Source organism: Buceros rhinoceros, unplaced genomic scaffold (genome assembly GCF_000710305.1).
Source record: "Buceros rhinoceros silvestris isolate BGI_N320 unplaced genomic scaffold, ASM71030v1 scaffold3892, whole genome shotgun sequence".
Classification (NCBI taxonomy): domain Eukaryota; kingdom Metazoa; phylum Chordata; class Aves; order Bucerotiformes; family Bucerotidae; genus Buceros; species Buceros rhinoceros.
In genome coordinates, this window is record NW_010400494.1 from 7155 (window position 1) to 27322 (window position 20168).

At 38.2% G+C, this 20168-nt stretch overlaps 1 protein-coding gene across 1 annotated transcript; it reads left to right on the plus strand.

Moving 5' to 3' along the window:
* The first annotated feature begins 1133 nt into the window (after positions 1 to 1133).
* KLHL15 (kelch-like family member 15) lies at positions 1134 to 11683 on the plus strand. The gene is made up of 2 exons (XM_010131866.1): positions 1134 to 1853; positions 10517 to 11683. Exons 1-2 carry the CDS (start codon positions 1149 to 1151, stop codon positions 11624 to 11626), a joined length of 1815 nt encoding a protein of 604 aa, XP_010130168.1. The 5' UTR covers positions 1134 to 1148; the 3' UTR covers positions 11627 to 11683.
* Positions 11684 to 20168: the final 8485 nt, after the last annotated feature.

Here is a 20168-nt window from a genome sequence, read left to right on the forward strand (position 1 = left end):
CTTGGTTTACAGTTTATGATTGAATTGGCTTTCTAGAGCAGTCCAGCGAGACCCAGAAATGGCTCAAAGTAGGCAGCAGGAGCTCAGGCCCCAGAGTGAGGACAGAGGGATAATGGAGTGTGCCATTGCCCTTTGAATAGTGATGAATTGTTAGATTGGTTCACGCTGCCTTGTGCAGCTTCACCCTACAGAAACCAAGGAAGATGAGCAAGATTTTGAAAAATTCTGGATTTTGACAAGATTTTGATAGAGATATTTACTGAATATTTACCTTAACGGTAACAGGGTAGGGTTCTGCTAGTATTTTTTTTTTGCCTTATTTACAGTTTGACTGTAGCTTGCATGTAAGTAACACTGCAAATGGAGAAGTTCAAATGCTTAATAAACAATTAAGCTTCACTATACCCAGTATACAGTGTATTATTTATTGTGACCTTATCTTGTCAGTACTTCATATTGTTTTAGTATTTTACACTTTAAATCTCATCGCCTGATTAATCCCTAAAGTAAGAAATGGAGGAGGGGGGACTGCATTATTACAGAAGTGAAACACACAAATTTAAGTAGCATTTCTGAAAATGTTCAGTTTCCTAGAGATAACTTTAAGTAAATTGATGTCTATTTTTAAAGAAGCTACTTTTAAAATTATTATTATTATACCTGGTACAGATCTACTGGAGCTTGTTTATGAAGTTAAGGTAGTTCAGTTTCCTTTCTGAAACCTTTAATATTCAAGAGTGGGTGTTTTATTGCTCCCCTGAGATAAATTCTTTAGAAAGATTGAGCTGGGAGAGGAACTATGACATTTTTAACATTGTATGGTCATTATCTGACCACTAAGGAGCTTGGAGTGAGAAATCACTTTGTTAGTATTGTATAGTTATGCTTGTTCATGACCCTTTCTTTAAAATGAGAGTATTTTGGGAGCAGAAGTATTTAAAGTTCCTGTTTTAAGTTTATTCTGTTGATTTTTTTCAGCTGAAGAGAAAACAAAAAGTATGAAGTCTTTTAAGTCTTAATAAAAGCAGAATCAAGTCTTAGTAAAACTCGAGGTTTATCTGGTCAGGAAGGGCTTGTGAGATGTTACTAGAAATAACTATTTATTTTTATTTTTATTTATTTTTTTTTTTCTTCCCCCCAGGTGATTCATGGCAGGGGACGTGGAAGGATTTAGCTCCTCCATCCATGACACCAGTGTCTCTGCTGGATTCAGAGCACTGTATGAGGAGGGATTGCTTCTTGATGTCACACTTGTCATTGAAGACCACCAATTTCAGGCCCATAAAGCACTGCTTGCCACCCAGAGTGATTACTTCAGGATTATGTTCACAGCTGATATGCGAGAACGAGATCAGGACAAAATCCATTTGAAAGGTCTGACAGCTACAGGCTTCAGTCATGTCCTCCAATTCATGTACTATGGAACTATTGAACTGAGTATGAACACTGTTCATGAAATCCTTCAGGCTGCCATGTATGTCCAGCTTATAGAGGTGGTAAAATTTTGCTGCTCTTTTCTCTTAGCTAAAATCTGTTTAGAAAACTGTGCAGAAATTATGAGACTTCTGGATGATTTTGGTGTAAACATCGAAGGAGTCAGGGAAAAATTGGACTCCTTCCTGCTAGAGAACTTTGTGCCGCTCATGTCTAGACCTGACTTCCTTTCATATCTGAGCTTTGAGAAGCTCATGTCTTACTTGGATAATGATCATCTGAGCAGGTTTCCAGAGATAGAGCTGTATGAAGCCGTTCAGGCCTGGCTACGCCATGATAGAAGACGCTGGAGGCATACGGACACCATCATTCAGAACATCAGGTTTTGTTTGATGACACCATCCAGTGTTTTTGAGAAGGTTGGTGCATTTGAAAAGCAATAGACAGGATTCATCATTTAGCTAGGGCAGCATGCCATTAAATAGGTAAGATTCCCAAGCTTATTAGGAGGAACAAAAAGATAGTGTTTATTTTTCAAATAATACCATAGAAGACGAACATCTAAAAGTATTGTCATCTGATGATTAGACAGTAGTATGTACAGTGGCTGGAGAACAGGTAGGTTTATGATACCTTTTTAAGTGGCTTCATATGGAAAGGACATTTTGAAATAAGGTCACTGTTACCAAGTTTTATTTCAGTTGTTTTTACTGTTTTCCAAAAGTTGCTTCGTGCTTCCCAGAGATTTTAGAGCTGCATACAGTATGTAGGGTATATGTCATCATAATTATCAGTGTCATCATAATTATCAGTATCATCAAAACACAGTGACTGTAGATTTTTACGTGTTTTAAATAGAGATTTTTTAAAATTACTATTTACAAATGAAAAGCAGCATCTGCCGTTAAATCTGCAGGGTGTTTCTGTTATTGCTGTTGTGTTTTGAGTGCTTGTGCTGTTACACAGCACTTGGAAGTGTGCCCTTATCTTGCAAAGTTACATGCATACATTTGGTTCTACACAAGGCACGTTATAGAATCACAGTTACTGACAGTGTGAAATGTAACGATTTAGTTTTAAATATCAGAGGAATTTTTGTAACAGGTGATCTAAAATTCAACTGAGCATTGTATGTATTAAGTGGTTAAAAGAGAACTTTCTTTTTCTACTGTTCTGTTAAAGAATAGACAAAAAACCCCGTTTTCTAGTTCTTGAGAATCTCTGAGTATTTGTCAACAGTCTAAATTACAAAACATTGTAGGCAGTTCTCTTGCAGGCTAGTAACAGTAAGGGTTTTCAGGCTAGAAATTACTTAAACTGTTTTGTTTTAACAATGTTAATTTTGTGTGATAAGGTACAACTTTAACTTCTGTATTTTTCACCTCTCGCTGAATTAATAGGATTTAAGACCCTGTGTTCTTGTTGGGCTTCTTACAAATTAATTTCCCATATATTTTACTTCAGTATCTAGTGAATATACAGATAAGGATTTGTTGTTCCTGGAAGTTTTAAGGGCTCCTGGCTCTTTTAAGCAGTAATGCTTACTCTTATTTGTATTTTAAATTATAAAAGCTATTAATTATTTCAGAGACTAGTGAGTTTTTATATTTTGGGGGGTTTTGTGCGTGTGTGTGAATTGATTAGAGGAAGTAATACAGAAAAATGTACCATATTGACCTATATTAGACATAATCAAAATAAATGCCTAAACATATTTTAGAACAGTCATGTAATGTTTATATTCAGTTAAAACATTTCCAGCTAGTAAGAGCTGAGCTCTGCAAGCTGCTGTGTAGTGTCTTGTTTTTAATAACGCCTTTGCTTCTCTATTACATCATTTAAGCCCTTCAGTAGGAAAACAGGATTCACAGCGTATTTTTAAGGTCAATCTCATCGGTTAGGATTTGTCTGAAAGGTCTGAGTTTTGGGGATAAAAGTTCAAGTGTCAAGCTGCCTTCAGTTAAACTCCTGTCAGCACAAGTGGAAGGTATATGTTGGTCTTCAGCATTATATTTAGGTAAAACTTCTGGAGCTGGTTTTGGTATCAGTGGTATAAATCCTGTGTACAGTGCTTCTCGTCTTTTACCTTGACAGCTACCAAATGGACAGATAGGTACAACTGAAGGAAAGGAGTAGTTTTCAGCATCCCAGTAACGTGACAGCTTTATTTGTGAATACCCTTTCCATTAATGGTATGTGGAAACAGAGGGAAGCCAGGGCAGGTTCTGGAGTAGGGCAGCCCAGCAGAAGGAAGAACAGCTAAATAAGTATGTAATTTGTTGCTGCAGCTAGGAACGTATTTGTGTTTTGCCCTGGCTAGAGACTGCTGAGGAGTCCAGCATGACAAAGGGCAATTGCACTTGGAGATAACGTTAAAATATAGACCACACTTTTAAATACAAGTGTATGTTTATTAACTCTTTCGAAAGTAACCTTAGGAAAATATTTTTTTTTGATACACACAAACAGAATTCACCAGAAGCCAGCACACAGTAAACACGTGCATGAGTGTACCAATCTGAGGTTGACTCTTACAGTTCAGCACACTCTGTATTTTCTCTGCACTGGCTGGCTCGTCATATGTACTCTTACGTAATTTTTATAATACACATTTATAAGATGTCTGTCAGTGTAGTATGTAAATAACTTACGTAAGTTAACTTTCCAAGTAAAGGTACTTCTGGCCTCTTAAGCCACTCTATTTCTTACATAATTTTCTTTAAGATATTTACAATCTGAGTGGGATGGCTTGTCCTTTTAAAAATGAAATTATAGACTTACACCTTGAGGCTGATGTGCATTTGAAGTGCACAAGTGAAGGTGCAGCCTGTTTGTTTACTCTAAAATGTCCTGGAAAAACTGCTGCTGAACTATGAATAGTACTTTTCTTCCTCAGCCCTTAAAACAGATGTAGATGTATGAAGGAAAATGGAAAGATAAATGAAGTAAGATTTGGGGAGTAGTTGGAATATACAGGCCAAGCATATGGAGAGAAGCACAACTGCCTCTCTTGAAGTTACACTTTCCTTTATTGGAAGTGTATTCACAGCTCTGTAAGACTTGAGAAAGGTTGGGGATAAAAGTTAGAGGGCATTTCTCCTAGACAGTTGAGTTCGTTTCTGTGTTACTGGAGGCAGCCATGTCATGATTTCCCTTCATACGCTGTTTAAACTTCACTTAGTTTCTGATACTACTCTGATTGAAATGTTGTTTCAGAACCTCAATCCTTAAAATAAAAAGGGTTTTACTGATGTCCAGTCTGTAGGGTTGGTTATGACTAGCTCACGCTGATTTATAAATTCCCAGCTTAAATCAGAAACTTTCCAATCACTAGGTGCATCAGCTTCTGCTTTAGAGGTCGGGTGAACAGCACGCTGTCTGGACCTTCCCCATTTGAACCTGGAGTATGTGCTTTCCTGGCCTGGAAAATAGTAACTTTTGAGAAGTTGTCTTTGTAATTTATGTCGTTGTGACTTTACCTTTAATAAATGTGTTGAATTTATCTTTTTTTTCCTCATTTACCTCCATTTCTATTAATTCATACGTATCTACTTCTACAACTTTGTATGCTGAAGCTTAGAATATTAAGTGTCTAGTAGATGAGGTTAGTAGGGCCCCTCATCTTAAATAGGTGCTGCACTTGATATTTTTATGTCTAAAGGGTATTGCTGATTTGGATAGATTTGCTAGCAGTATCTATTATGTGCTGAGCATCTCAATTCTGGCATAGAGGTGTTGGCTCTGCTCTGATTTGAGAGATGAGATTTGAGTTAGTTTCCAGCTTGACTGTGATAATTTCTCATGCCAATTTCTAAAGAGGAATAGCAAAATACTTGAGGGCATTGTTCCTTGCTGCACAGAGGCTTTGTTGTCTTGTCTTTCTGTGGTTGAAAACCAGTAAGTGATTGTAGTGCTTACAGAATAGCCCTTCAAAGCCTTGTACTGGTACTGACCGGTTTTTGTACTGGCTATGGGATGTAACCAAACAATGACCCATGCTAGAAGAAGGGAAATTTAAGTACAGCAGTTTGTCCAGTGCTACGTACAAACACTTGTCCAGTGTTTGGTCTCAAATTAATTTTGGTTGCTGCTGATTTAGAGACATGCGTGTGACTCTATTTGACAGAATTTTGATTTGAGATAAGTGTGTTAACATTCTGATAATGTTGGTTGACAGCCTTATAATTGTGCTTGGAGTATATGGCCATAGATAGATAGATATGAAATGAGGAGTCTAGTTAGTAGGATTGATGGATCTTAGTTTCGATTCAGCTTAATCTCTAGTAAAATACCAATTTTTTGCAAGTGTAAAGAAAATTTTGCTCTCTAGAAGTCTCTACAGATCAATCATTATTCATTGAACAGGTGTAACATAGCTTCTGTACTTTCAGTAATTGAGGTTGAGGTGCATCACTTGCCCCTTCAGAATTGGCACTTTTAGAAAACTTAAGTAAGCACAATTTTATAACCTTTGAAATAGTTCTTTGCTATGTGGCTGGAGATGATAGAGTCATGTTATGAGCCATCCAGATTTTTCTGTGTTTTTTTTAATCATTCCTACAGAAAGAAGCAAGCTGCTATCTACCCCATAAAATAACGTTAAGATTTAGTTACTAGGTGTACAAATAATAGATGTTTAGTTTGTGCGCTTCAAAAATAGCCTTTCTTCATGGTTTTGAAAGCTTTTTCCCAAAAGCACAAGAAAGAAAAATAAAAATAGAATAACAACTGTGATGGTTGTATGAAAAAAAAAAGAGAAAAAAGCTATATACTGAAGTTAAACTTGTGTTACAGAATATTTGCTTTGCATTTCATAGTTCTTTCAGCATTTTCTTAATTTGCCTAATTGTTTTAAGGAGAGAGGGAAGATGACAAACATAACATAGGATACATCTGTCTTTTGTGGGGGTCACTTTTCAAATTAGAAACTAATGGCTTTTTTTTGCTTTTTCTTAGAATATAGATGGAAAATTCTAAAACTTGTGTAGCTGCTGCAACTAGAACAGCATGCATTGTAATACCGCAGAAAAATAGGCAATGATTAATAGTTACATTAATTTGGAAAGCCAGCATTTTTTACTGAGAGTTTCACCGATTCGAAATGAAGCAGAGAAAATGCATTCCAGCTTCAGTTTACTCTGGCAGGAGAGATGAGGTGATTTGGTTGAAGCCTCGATGGTTTTGGTATTGACTACCCTAGGGCGTGAGTAGAGAGGTGGATTTTTTTAGTTATTCATCGTCTTTTGTGGAATGATATGTTTGATTTTGTTATGCTGTACCCTGTCTGGGTAGCTAAAATTCCGATTGCAAACTACTGTAATTGGTAGGTGATGCAATGACATAGTTCTCATGAGATGGTTCTGTGGGGAGCTCTTACATTTGTGCTGTGTTGCAGCAAATGCTCTGTAAGGTTTTGTCCTTGGATTAAATTCCTTTCTTACAGTAGGACTGGAGTTGGTAAAGACGACCAGCTTAAACTTTCTTTGAGACTCTTCAGCAAGGTAACAGAATAGTCTTTCTTTAAATTTAGAAAATGCTATGAAGTGTTTATATTTTTTTAATCAATTCAGAGTTGAGGATGTACTTCTTAAGAATGCACATTTGTTTTTCTTCATGCTTCATCACGGTTAGTGTACACTTCCATCTGTTTTGCACGTTTTGCAGAAACTGATGAGAGTTCTGTCTATGTTGGTAATTAGGTACGTGTTCCTTCTAGACCTTCTCCGTTTGAACCTAGCAGGAAAATCTGTCTGTTGGTAAGCACTTAGATACTCATTGGTTAACTACTTGTTGCTGCTTACGGGTAACGGCAGAAGCCTACTTTTGAATGCTGAGTTATTTCCTTCAGCGTATTTTTGGTGTCAGGCAGCAGTTCTCACAAAAGCCTTGCTGAGGGCCGTGTTCTTTAATCTACTAAAACTAAAACATGCACAACTTGTGTTTTAATACTTAGACACCTACATTTTAATGCCCCTCTTCTTTATTATACAGACAGGTAAATAAAAGTATCATAGAATTAATCAGAAGCATAGGTGTTTGGAGGATTTTCCTTACTGTGGGCTGAATAGGACTGTCAAATAATTGCGGAATATTTCACACAGACAGTGTATGAATGTGGACAAACTGATGTACATTTGTTTTGTATTCATTTGCATCGAGCAAGCGTGAGCAGTCTGTACGTTTGTATTAGGCATATCCGAACATTCACCTTAGACCAACATTTGAACCTCAGGAGAGCTACTGCTCCTGTATGGCGGAGGTTGTGCTGGTAGAACATGGAAGGCTAGAAGCACTGATGGTTTTCCTCATGAGCAAAGGCTAGGAAGCCTCCAACTACCTTTTCTTACCAGAATTTAGATGGTCTATCATTCTGTTTTGTTTTGTGGGATTTTTTTTCCTGAATATTGCAAGAATTTCTAGTGCTTTTATATTTTCATGTTCATTGCTTCAAGATTGTGCTTGTAGATAGCTTCCCCACAACTTTCAGTCTGAAAGAGTTGTTTGTAACTGGTAGTTGCATTTGCTTCTTGACGTCTTTCTGGTTTAAGGTAAGAGATTGGGGCCTTGCTTTGATATTAGTGCTTTTTTCAAGGTAGATAGTAGTAAACTACTAATAGAGTGATTCCCTGGTCTTGAGATTCTGTCTCTGGAGTTAGAGGTATTCCTTGTTTCCTTCTGCATGCTCTCGTGGGGTGAGATTTAGGCTATGTGAAGAAGTAGAGTGGTGAGGAGACATGAGGCTTATTTTAATTCTAGTTTCTGGCTGGCATTTCAATTTCTAGATCTAAAGACAGACTTGTAAATGTTGAGGGGGAAAGAAAAAACATTTTCCATCTGTGCCAGGCTTTGCTGGCATGCTTCACGTTGTAGGCATGTTGATCCTGTTGTCTTCCATAATCATCCAAGAAAACTTGAAATGTGTATAGGTGGAACAAAAATAATTTCTTTTTTTTGTTTAATTCCCAAAATGATAGCTCCGGTTTGAGAATGAGTGAAATAGTTGGGGTGTTATTTTAACTTCTTGTTACATTTTTGTAACCATTAAGGCGTTATATATTTTACCATTTTTCTATGCTGTTGTTCTCTCCGCCATCCTTCTCCCAGCATCGTTTCTGGAATTCATGTTCAGTCTTTTCAGTCAGGCAAGGTATATGGTTTATTCTAACAAATGCCATATGAGCAGATCTAATCTGTTTGTATGATAGATTATTTATTTGCAATGAGAAAATAGATCTGTTATTCCTCAGAAGAGTTGGGCTTACTGTGTGTTTTATGAGTACTATATTAAGTAAACCTTTGTTTCACCCCGGGCAAAAACAGCAGAAAGAAGTCGGATATTGCCCCAAGAGTAGTACATGCAGTGTGCATGTGACAATCCTCTTTTTTTTCCAAGCAAAGATAAGTTGAACTAGATAAAATAAAGTGGGTGGAAAAGTGCAAATGGAAACATCAAATCACTGTAACTTTTGAGCTCTACAGTGCTTTACAATGGTAGGTTAGTATTCAGGGTTTTTTGAAAATCTGGTGTGTAGAACAATCTCAAAATCTGTGTGAACTATGTCTAATAATAGCAGTTCAAAAGGTAAACAACAATGTTTATGTGACAGCAGAGTCTTAATTACTATACAAGGAAGAGAAATTATTAACAGAAAGCTAACAAAATTTGAATAGTATGTGTTTATGGAACAAGCAACTACTTTATTCACAAGGTATAAAGAACATTGATTTCCAAATTGCTTTTCATATACATGAAAACTCACACCACCCCCCCTTAGATAAGTGATGGTACAGGCTTTTGTCCCTTGGCACAGGGAATAGGAGGTGCTGAGATAAGAGATATTGAAAAATATCTGATGTTACCTTCTGATGGGTTTGAAACTTCAAGGTGGCCTGGCATTTTCTTAGAACATTGCTTCTTTTGGGGGGGCTGGTGGGAACTAACGGCATTCAGAGTGTTTGAAAGTAGTCCAGTTTTATGTGAAAGAAACTGAGACTTGGGATCAAATCTTGTGGATTTGGCAGTATCTACTGCATTTTTATTTGTTTTGGAAGTGTGTTCAGAATGCTGTGTTAGACCAGCCTCTACAGGAAGAGTGAAGCCTCTTTGAAAAGAATCACGTGGTCACCCGAGGCTGCCTGGAGCTGGATTTATTAAAATGTTCAAGACAGGGATATATTTTGGTATTGTCTCATGACCAGTTTCAGGAACTTAAAATGGCTTAGATAGTAGGAGGGGTCCTGGAAAGGTAAATTCTTAGAATCTCGCCTCCCCCTCTTCCCTCCAACTCCCAGGAAAACTGAGCAGGAATAGCTCTTTTGAAATTGCTGAGAAGCGCTTCACTACTCTGTGGTAATTCAAATGTTGTAACTCTCAACTGACAGTGGAAGTTCAAACCTGCCTCCGCAAATGACCAAATAATTGCACAACTGAAAGATTACAGGTTGGATGTTTTTCCTCTTGGGTTAAAGGCATTTGTTAGCATGTGGAGACTTACAGAGGGGAAACCATAAAGTAACCATCATGATGAGTGATTAGTGCAATCACGTGTTCTAACAGAAGGGGTTTGGGTACCTTCCCTTCCCGCCTCAGTTAGCCCTGTGAGCAGAGCCTAGCATTTGAGAACACCTGCTTGGGCTTGATTATGAGAATTCAGCAGAAATTAGACTAGAGCAGACCTTGGTAAATACAGAACGATGTGTAGAATGTTTTTCAAAACCAAGAAAAGAGTGCACTTTTAATTTAGGTGCTTCACAGATTAAATAGAAGATGAACAGAGGCTTCTTTGGTGAGAAGGAATAATGATTTTTAAACTTGGGGATTTCCTTTGTGCTTAATTTCCAGTTTAAATTCTGCATGTGAGTATTCTGCTGAAAATGTTAGTCACTGCTGTTAATTACTAAATTGCCTTCTGGATTTTGGATAACAGTACATTAGCTTAAGCCTCCATGCACAGATGCAATTGCTGCCAAGATTGCCTGAATGAAATTAAGTAAAATAATCTTCTAATGACACATAGTCATTTAGGTTCTCTGGGTTGTTTCTCTTGGTCAGAATTTTAATATCTTTTAAATGTATTCATAGGTAAAAACATCAGAGTTTTATCGATACTCCCGGCAGCTGCGACATGAGGTTGACCAAGCCATGAATTATTTTCATAGCGTTCACCAACAGCCTTTGATGGAAATGAAATCGAACAAAATCCGTTCTGCCAAACCCCAGACTGCAGTGTTTAGAGGAATGATAGGACACAGTATGGTAAACAGTAAAATTCTTCTCTTGCACAAACCAAGGGTCTGGTGGGAACTAGAGGGTCCTCAAGTACCTTTACGACCAGACTGCCTTGCCATTGTGAATAACTTTGTGTTCCTGTTAGGTGGGGAAGAACTGGGGCCAGATGGTGAGTTTCATGCTTCATCCAAAGTGTTTAGATATGACCCAAGACAGAACACTTGGTTACGAATGGCAGACATGTCTGTTCCACGTTCCGAGTTTGCTGTTGGAGTTATTGGGAGGTATGTTTATGCAGTGGCTGGGAGAACCAGGGATGAAACGTTTTACTCAACTGAACGGTATGATATTACTGAAGATAAATGGGAATTTGTGGATCCCTATCCAGTCAATAAATACGGACATGAAGGGACTGTGCTTGGTAACAAGTTGTATATCACTGGTGGAATTACATCGTCTTCAACTTCTAAGCAAGTGTGTGTGTTTGATCCCAGTAAAGAAGGGACAGTAGAGCAACGCACAAGGAGAACTCAAGTGGTCACTAACTGTTGGGAGAACAAATGCAAAATGAATTATGCCAGATGCTTTCACAAAATGATTTCTTATAATGGCAAGCTTTATGTTTTTGGTGGTGTCTGTGTGATCCTGAGGGCCTCCTTTGAATCTCAAGGATGTCCTTCTACAGAGGTTTATGACCCAGATACCGATCAGTGGACGATACTGGCTTCTATGCCAATTGGTAGGAGCGGTCATGGTGTAGCCGTTCTGGACAAACAGATTATGGTTCTTGGAGGCCTTTGTTACAATGGTCATTACAGTGATTCAATTCTCACCTTTGATCCAGAGGAGAACAAATGGAAAGAAGATGAATATCCGAGGATGCCATGCAAGCTGGATGGCTTACAGGTCTGCAGCTTGCACTTTCCTGAGTATGTTTTGGAGCATGTTAGACGTTGCAGCTAAAACAGAATAAACGACCCAGTGAAATACAGAAAGCTATACCTAATTTGTAAAAAAAAAAAAACAAAACAAAAAACCCAACAAAAAACCCCAACTGAATTCCTTCAGAGGCATTACCTTGTATATAAGAACAACTGCTAAATGCTTAAGAGGAACAGGACCTACAGGGAGTGTACTTACCAAGTTTATTAGAAAAGCCAGCAGTTGGTCCAATGTTGTAAAAGCTTTGGTTTTTTAACAAACATACTTGTAAGTAGGGGAAAGAAAAATATATTTTTGAGTGTGTTTATTTCTTTTGTAACATTTTCTGTCCATAAAAGTTTTTTCTTTTTAATGGCCATTATACCACTATGTTTCAGAAATCAGTTGAGTTTAACAAAACATTTGTGGAAAAAAGAAAGACTTTATTTTCATTTTCTTTTACTGAGCATCAAGATAAAACTCATCATCTGTACTAGGGTACAACCAGGTTTAAAATTACAAAACTGAACTGTTTCTGTATCTTACGTTGTCTTTCGGATGCTTTTCCCATTAACTGCAAAGTATTTCAAATCTGCTAGGTGTTTTTGTTTTCCCTTACATATGTTGAAGAATAATATTAACCCCTTTGCATGACCTTTTTCCTGGTTTTGTATAGTAGTACCAGTAAGTCTGCCAAAATGTGAATTACACATTTTCTACTAAATTGAAAACAAACCATTTTTATAATCAAAACACTATTTCTATGCTGCCTTCTATTGTCTGCATTGTGTTTGTTGGTGAATAAAAAATATATGCATACGTATGCATACACTGTAAAAACTATATATAAATACATCTTTTTATGTGCAGTTACAATATTATATTTTACCTAGCGCACAGATTCAGCCATATCTGTTGAATTTAAGGTATAGTATATCCTTTAATGAGCTAAATAATTTGAAGTTCTTAAATAACTGGAGGCCTCGTTTGGTATCAAAGTATCTTTAATACATACTGATTGACTCAGTATCTTTAAACTCTTTGTATCAATCAATGCCACATAATGAACTGTTGAAATCTGTTATTTTATAAATTATTTTTTAAAAAGTAAACATATCTTACCTGAGTTTCTTTTATGTTTGAATGTGCTGCCCAGTGTTCTCTTTTTATAAAAATGGAAAATGTCAGTAAGCAAATGTTCGGCGCTGCTTTGATCCACAGTTTCTTTGGAACTGGATATATTACAGTTTGTTCTCAGTACTTTGTACTCATACTTCCATACAAGTACTTTGTGCTCATATTGAAGTGGTATAATCTTCTTTATGATTTTTATTATTAATTATCAACTGCTATGAACTACTGTGTTTTGAAAATGTGGAGTTAGGTGGTTGGATGGTTAGTACCATTTAATTTTTTTACAAAAAAACCGTAGACAACTATAGCTACTGACCTCGGAGTGCCTGTATCAAGACGTGTGGTCCAAGAGAGTTTTGAATCACACCGTTGTGTTAACTTGTAGGTATTACTGATGGTAGTAGATTGGTAAGAATTATCTTCCAAGGCATAAATAATAACAGTGATTACGTCCTGATTACCTTTAATGATGTGAAATTAGCCACTTCTCGGAGTGCCTGTATCAAGACGTGTGGTCCGAGAGAGCTTTGAATCACACCGTTGTGTTAACTTGTAGGTATTACTGATGGTAGTAGATTGGTAAGGCATAAATAATAACAGTGATTACGTCTTGATTACCTTTAATGATGTGAAATTAGCCACTTCTAGAATCTAAAGGTTGGGTCTGGAGAAGTTGAAGGCTCACACTTAGTTCAGATGCACAGAAGCAAAATGCTGAAACATGCACCTGCATATTTTGTAAAACCTGATGCTGCTGTGTATCACTTTAAGCAGTGACTTTACTTTATATGCAGCAATGCAAAACCACTTTAGTCGGCATCTTCCAGTCAGAAATCACTGTAGAAAGAGAATGTACAGTGCTCAGGGAGTTCAAAAGAATGCACTTACCAAGGGACCAAAATGACCCTAAATTTCCTAAGTTAAAACTAGCACCTACTTGCCTAAACTGTTTGAAATAATTGATTGAAGTTAAAAGGACGTGTAAAAACCCCTCATACTTGTATTTTGATATTTTTGTAGTAATTATGTTATGGGATATGTGAGGATTTGGAGCTATATGGCAAGTTGATTTTTTTTTTTCTTAGTTAAACATTATTTACTGATGAGTATTTCCATGTGTTTTAACAGAAAGAGAGAATGTATGCCATCGTAGCTGTAGTGATAAATCACTTCGAACAGTAGTGACTGGACCAAATATTGACATTCAGCCTTCTGATGCAGGCTAGTTTGAGGTTAAATTTAAATACTTTTAAATTAAAATTCAGTTTACTGAATTAGAAGCCTAATATACTTTCTTAATAGCTTAATTTAAAGCCAGCGTGGCTTACCTCAGTTTCACTGTGAGACTTGTGCGTACTTTACCCAGCGTGGGTGCAGAGATAAACTGACTCCCAGTAGGTGCTGGCTGTGTGCACGTAAAAAGGTTCTGCTGTACAGAGTTCATGGAATATTGGGGCACAAGAAAAAAACAAGGTGTTTGGGGTTTTAAATTATTTTTATTGTTTTTGTCACCAGCATATTTGTCAGTAAGGTCCTGGGGCAACAAAAACTAATCCTGCTCCCATGAGCATGTTACGGAGTACTTCACTTTATCTAGGGCCGGTCTGGGGATGGAGTGGTTCTGGGTGTTTGGTCTTCCATGATTCAGGAGTAGTAAAGAGACATGGCCAAGGTTTTATTAAAAAGAATGGCAAGGATGGGGGTGCCTCAAGTTACGGTTTTGAATCTGCGTTTAAGCACCTTCTGAAGTTCCCGTGTGCTAAGCAACTGCCACTGAAGTAATTGGTGAGTATCGACACTTGAAACATGAAGAACCAGATTATTTTTAGGTGCTCCGTTTTTAAGTTGACACTTACTTTCAGGTGCCTGGTTCTGAAAGATCCTGTTCAGGATTGTTATAGTAATTATTATGTGAAATTCTAACTTGAACTGTTGGTTTCAGCTTCCCTGAAGCTTATCTCCATTGAGAAGCTGGCTGTAACCTTTTAGCGTTAGGAATGATTGGAATTTGCTTGGGTTTAGAACGTGTGGGGGTATGCAAGATGTTTTGTTAATTTACATTTCTGCCATGCTTTTTTTCTTTCAAACATGAAATACAAAATTAGCTTACATTCTCTTTTCCACTGCAGTGGAACTTTGAGGCAGTGGGTTTTGTGACTTTATGTGTCAGAGGGATTTTTTTGAATTGGAGGTTTGTGTTTGCCGTTAGTGTTTAGCTCCAGATAATTTAGTCTTTAAATAAAAACAAAACCAAGCTGGCTAATAAGAATTGCCTTTTACTTTAAAATTTTGAGCATTATGATCAGTTCAAGATGAGTTTTAAAAGCATTTAAATGCCTTTCATTTGTCAAGGAAAAGTTTAAGTATGATCTTTGATTATTAATTATGGGGGGAATTTCTTCTATTACCACCCCAACCATAATGGAATCCTAGAAAATCTAATCTCTCCCACATATTCAAAGTTTAACGCATGATCTGCTTTAAACAGCCAGTGTGCTCGCCTTTTTTAAAAAAGGTGGACATAGTGAGTTATCGTCTAGGTTTTGGGGTTGGTTTTTTTCCACACTTTTATTTCAAAAATGTAACAGCTTCATCTCTTAGTTCAACAACTAGCTCTGGGAGAAATTTTGTTTTCAAATGAGCCAGCATGGGCAAAAAGCATAGTGTTCTTGTGCAAGGGTCGGGCACTGCTAGACCCCGTTCCACATACTGGTACGTCTGTTTTTAGGGGGCACACAATTTTTTATCAAAGTACTGCATAAGGAAAAAAGAGCTCATTTTTCCTCGCAAAGCATCGGTGGTAGTTTCGTAGTGGGAGTTTACTAGGTGGCAAGAAAAACATTTTAGAATTTTTTTTGCCCCATCGATTCACCTGGAGGAAGGCAGTACTTTATTTTACAAAGGCTCTGCTATCTTCGCAAGCCCTGCTAGCAGGAGGGGCCAGCGGCCGCACACCGGGTACCTGGCAACCTGCTTTTTTGTGACTGTCTTTTGAAAACTGTGTGTGCCCTGCTCTGCAGCATGGTGGCAGTCCTGCTGTAACTAGCTCTAAGGGTTTGTGACTTCAGTATTTCTCTGGTTGCTGCGATTTGCAGCCACTTTTTCTTGAGGACCTCCTGCCTTACAAACCCAAGTGCTGTGTTTTTTCATGCTGATAGTAACTACTTGCATCGGGGATGAAGCTTCACTTGACACTCAGGAAGCAAAGGATAAATTTAAACAGGTAGAAATTCAAATTGGTTTAAAAAGAAAAACATTGCTTAACTCATTATGTCCATTTTTTTGCAGAAGGAGGGTAAGCATTATGGGAAGATGCTAACAGCCCTTTAAAACCAAACATCAAGCTTGCGTCAGCCTTTATATGACAAAAAGACTTTTTAGAAATAGTTGCTTTTGTAGAGGTATTTTGCCTTTTTAATAGATTTTTTTTCTTACCAAAAAATAAATAGTGAATTGGGCCCCTGACTCTTTTTAACACTTCAGATGTGTACTTCACATACGTGAGCAGTCCAGCATAAAACAAAACTGTAAGGTACTTGCAAGAAAACATAAAAGTGCCAATGTTATTAAACCTGTGCTAGAGTGTTCTTAGGGTTGGGGGCTTCCATCCTGCTCTCCTTCCTCTACTACAGGTGTAGCTGGGGCGGTACCTGAGTAAGCGTGGTCCATCTTGCGTGGCAGGGCCGAAGGAGAGTGGGAAAGCACGTAACTGGAAAAACTCGGTAACTTATTTAAAACAGCTTGATGGTGTCCTGTAGCTAACATTCTGAGATTTTCATGTTTGTAAAACGTTCTGAAGCTGCTTGAAAGAAACGCTAATGACTACTTTTGCATTTGTATTTTATTTTCGAAAGTTGGTGAGTAACTTTAAAGTTTCTCTTCATGGGGGTGAACTTCATAAAAGTGTTGTATATGGCAGGTGGCAGGAAAAAATGACTTGTTCTGAGCACAGCTTCCCTGGATTCCCCTCTACTAATTCTCACTTCCCAAATTTTAATTGATGTGTATATGGTCTTCTAAAAACAACTTTCAAAGATCAGTTTTAAAGAGTAGCTTTGGATTAATACTAAGTTGGTAGTTTGGGGAAAACACTTCTATTTGCAGACGGTTTTATTTATGGCTCTGGTAGAAAACCATTATGCAAGTCTAGAAAATCCAGTGTTGCGTGGGAGTGCCAAGTGAGCTATACTTACGGGGCTTTTATTACCGCGGCAAGACCATCTGACTTGTATATCAGTTCTGGGGACAGGTGACGGGAAGACTGAGCTATGTTTTTATTTTGAATATTTTCCCCTATATACTGTTATTTTTGTAGATCTTTTAAAAATAAATTATTATATGCTGAAGATCGCATTTCCACAGTAGTATCCCTCTTGACTCCACTGTACAATATCAGATTGTTTGTATTGAAAAGAATGTATTTGATAAGTATTCAATAAGTTAATGGGGAAAAGTTATTTTCAAACTGCTGTGTTTGTGTCTAGCATTTGGAAATACTTTTCCTGTAGAAAATTAAAATTATATATATATGACCTCATATGTACATTTGGATTAACTGTCTAATGATTACCCCAGGGCTGCTATAAACTTCTCTGAATAATTTAAGAATTTCCTCTTTTTAACTGTTCTAAAGCATTTTTGCTTTTTTTGCCTTTTTTTTTTTTTTTTGCTTTGGGGGGGCAGGGCAGAAATAATTTCCCCTAACTATGGATACAGTATCCCCAGACTTGCATATGTGCTCTGTTCGGGTTTTGAACTGAAAACAAATGTATAAAATGTGTATAAGGAAAATTGTAAATAAAATATTTTTAATCTTTAAACACTCTCGTGTAAACTTTGTAATGCGGAAAGTGTAGTGGACCTGGATTACTTCCTGCAGGACTCCAGAGTTTACTGGGTTACACAACTCTTAAACACCGTTGTGTGGCTCTGACAACGCTGTGTTAGGGGTATCCCGGCTAGAAAAGGTGGATGTCCTTCTGGTGCATCGAGCTGGCGTCGTCACCTGTGTCATCTCCCAGTTTGAATTGCTGTAGGGCATTTCTGTGCGTACTCTGCATTTCCAGCTTGAAATGACGTTACAGCTGTAACTCAGCATCGAAGGTGTAATTTAAACTAAAGCGAAGCCCGCCTTTGGTGTTGGTCAGCAGCCCGGAGAAGAGGCTGTTCGCGCGATCACACGCGCAGAGTTGAGGGCTCTGAGACGACCGGCGTTCTTTACGCACTTGGACCTCAAAGTGCCAGAAGTCCGAGTCGTGCTGCTTAACGCTTCTTGTGACGGGAAGGGGAAGCTTCATTGCAGCATTAAAGTGTCAGATTAGAACACTGAAATCCAAGGCGGGGGGTGGGGGGCGCGGGGAGGCAGGTAAGACAGTCTCGAGCAGTCTGATGGAACCTGCCTTGTCAGTCCCTTGCCATACTCTGCCGCTAGTTTTTGGCAGACCTTGTGCTGTCAGAACAAGGCCTCTGGTTTAAAAAGCTTCTATCAAGAATGTTGGAAAATAACTCTGGCCTCTCTTTTTTTTTTTTTTTTGTTAATACTGATTTTTGAAACAGCATTTAAATTTTATTTTAATACCTCAAATTACTTAAAATTTTATTTGCATGAAGTAACTTTCTCCCCCCCCTCCCTTTGGCAGCTTGACTTCATCCTACAGTAAGTAGTAGTGAAAATGCTGTGGATAAACTTGTGCTGGCGTCAGTGGGGTGCAGCATGGAAGGAGGGGACTCTTAGTTGTGATGTGTCTTCATTTTTTCATTCGAAAGGAGTCCAGATGTATTAGACGGATACAGTGGACGAGAAGAGGACAGCAATTTTTCTCACTGTAAATGTTATTTGAAGTTGTTTTCGTTCACCTTTTTCATTTCCCTTCTCTTTGAGCCAGGTTGTGTTTTTTGACAGTACCTTTCTTCCACAATGCTACACTGGCTGACTTGACTTACTCTCATATCAAATTCTTTCCACGTTTTTGGAATATGCAGACTTACCTTTCTTGGCAGTAGTTCAGTCATCTGTGTTCTCTTGGTTTGCGAGATACGAGATTGATGTTAGTTTGGCAATTCCTTCCGCTGTTAATTCCTTCCAGATTCTTTGGCGTAAGTTACTCACCCTTGTTGACTTGAAATTATTAATTTAAGCCGATGTTCCCCCTTTCTTACAGACTGGCTTTTGGGGGGTTTAGTTTTGTGTTTTGTATTTTTTCTTTGCTGATTCCGTAGCTTCATAATGTGGAAAGGAAAGCTGCTGCTTCGAGTATTGCACCGATTCTGTGTAGTTCTGTACCTTTTGAGTTCATAATGTATCCATGGACGTGCGATCCCCCACCCAGCCTTTAGCCTATCAAGTCTTACTGGTGTTTCTGTATCATCTTTCAGTCAAGTGCCTTCTTGCCCAAGGCAACTGTCATGGCACGTGCAAAATTTTCCTTCTTTCAAGAGAGAGGGTGTGTATAAAGACAGCTTTTATTTCTTGTTTTCATTAACAATTTCCACTTTTGATGCTTTAGTTGCACTGACGGGTGATTTAGCTGATGTTTACAGGTAAAAAGAAACCTCATCACGATCTCTGTTCACGTACCCAGTGACTCTCCAGGCATCTTTCCACTGGAACGAATGCCAGCGTTAAGCATCACGTGCGGAGTGCCAAGCCTTCTAGATCGATGCTATGCAGTACTTGAACTAAAAAACCCGCTCTGTTTGCCGTGTGTCCGATCGATGGCTGTCAAATACGTCTCCCAGTGATGTCGTGCCTGGTAGCAGTTCTCCTGCTATGGATAAATGTGGCTCCACAAGCGATGCTGAAAACAGTGTTTGTTTTCCAATGAGATACGTCGCTTTTATTGCACTATTTAATTTTAGGTATGTCTTTGACCCAAAACGGCAGCATCCTTTTCCGCTCCCATTTCAGTATGTCCTCAGGCATGTTCTAAGCATTGATTTGTTTGCTTGCTTTTGTCATGTGGCTCATCTCACGAGGCTGAGTTACTCCAACCATGTAACTCTTTTTCTGTGTGAGAATCTTTATCTCCCGCAGCGAGCTGTGTGTGCTACAGGTCTCTTTATATGTATTCGAACACTACTGATGAGAACTTCTGACTTTACCATCCCTTTTTTGTCAGAAAAATTGCATCATTCTAACTGAACCCTAGCATTTCCCAATGTTTAACTTCCTTGGTCTAAGCGGAGAGACTCCAAGGGGGTTAGTGTACTTCTCTGGTGTTTGCCTTCCCAGATTGCTGACGTCACACAGGATGCAGGGGTTGTGCTTGTGGTGGTGACACCGATGTCAATGCAAAGCACGGCCTGAGTGCTTTCCCGTATGATGGTGTAGCGATGACCTTCATTTTCTCTCTTGGAAAGCAACATATTGCTCTGCTGTCATCTTGCACCTCTCAAAAGAACGTCTGGGCTGATTTAATCCCAGAATGGAGTCCCAGTTATTTGGGTGTCC

What these genes read in the sequence shown, in the direction of transcription:
- KLHL15 (XM_010131866.1), top strand. Translation starts at nt 1,149, where the DNA reads ATGGCAGGGGACGTGGAAGGATTTAGCTCCTCCATCCATGACACCAGT. An exon ending in CATCCAGTGTTTTTGAGAAG is followed by an intron (nt 1,854 to 10,516) that starts GTTGGTGCATTT and finishes ATGTATTCATAG; the next exon opens with GTAAAAACATCAGAGTTTTA.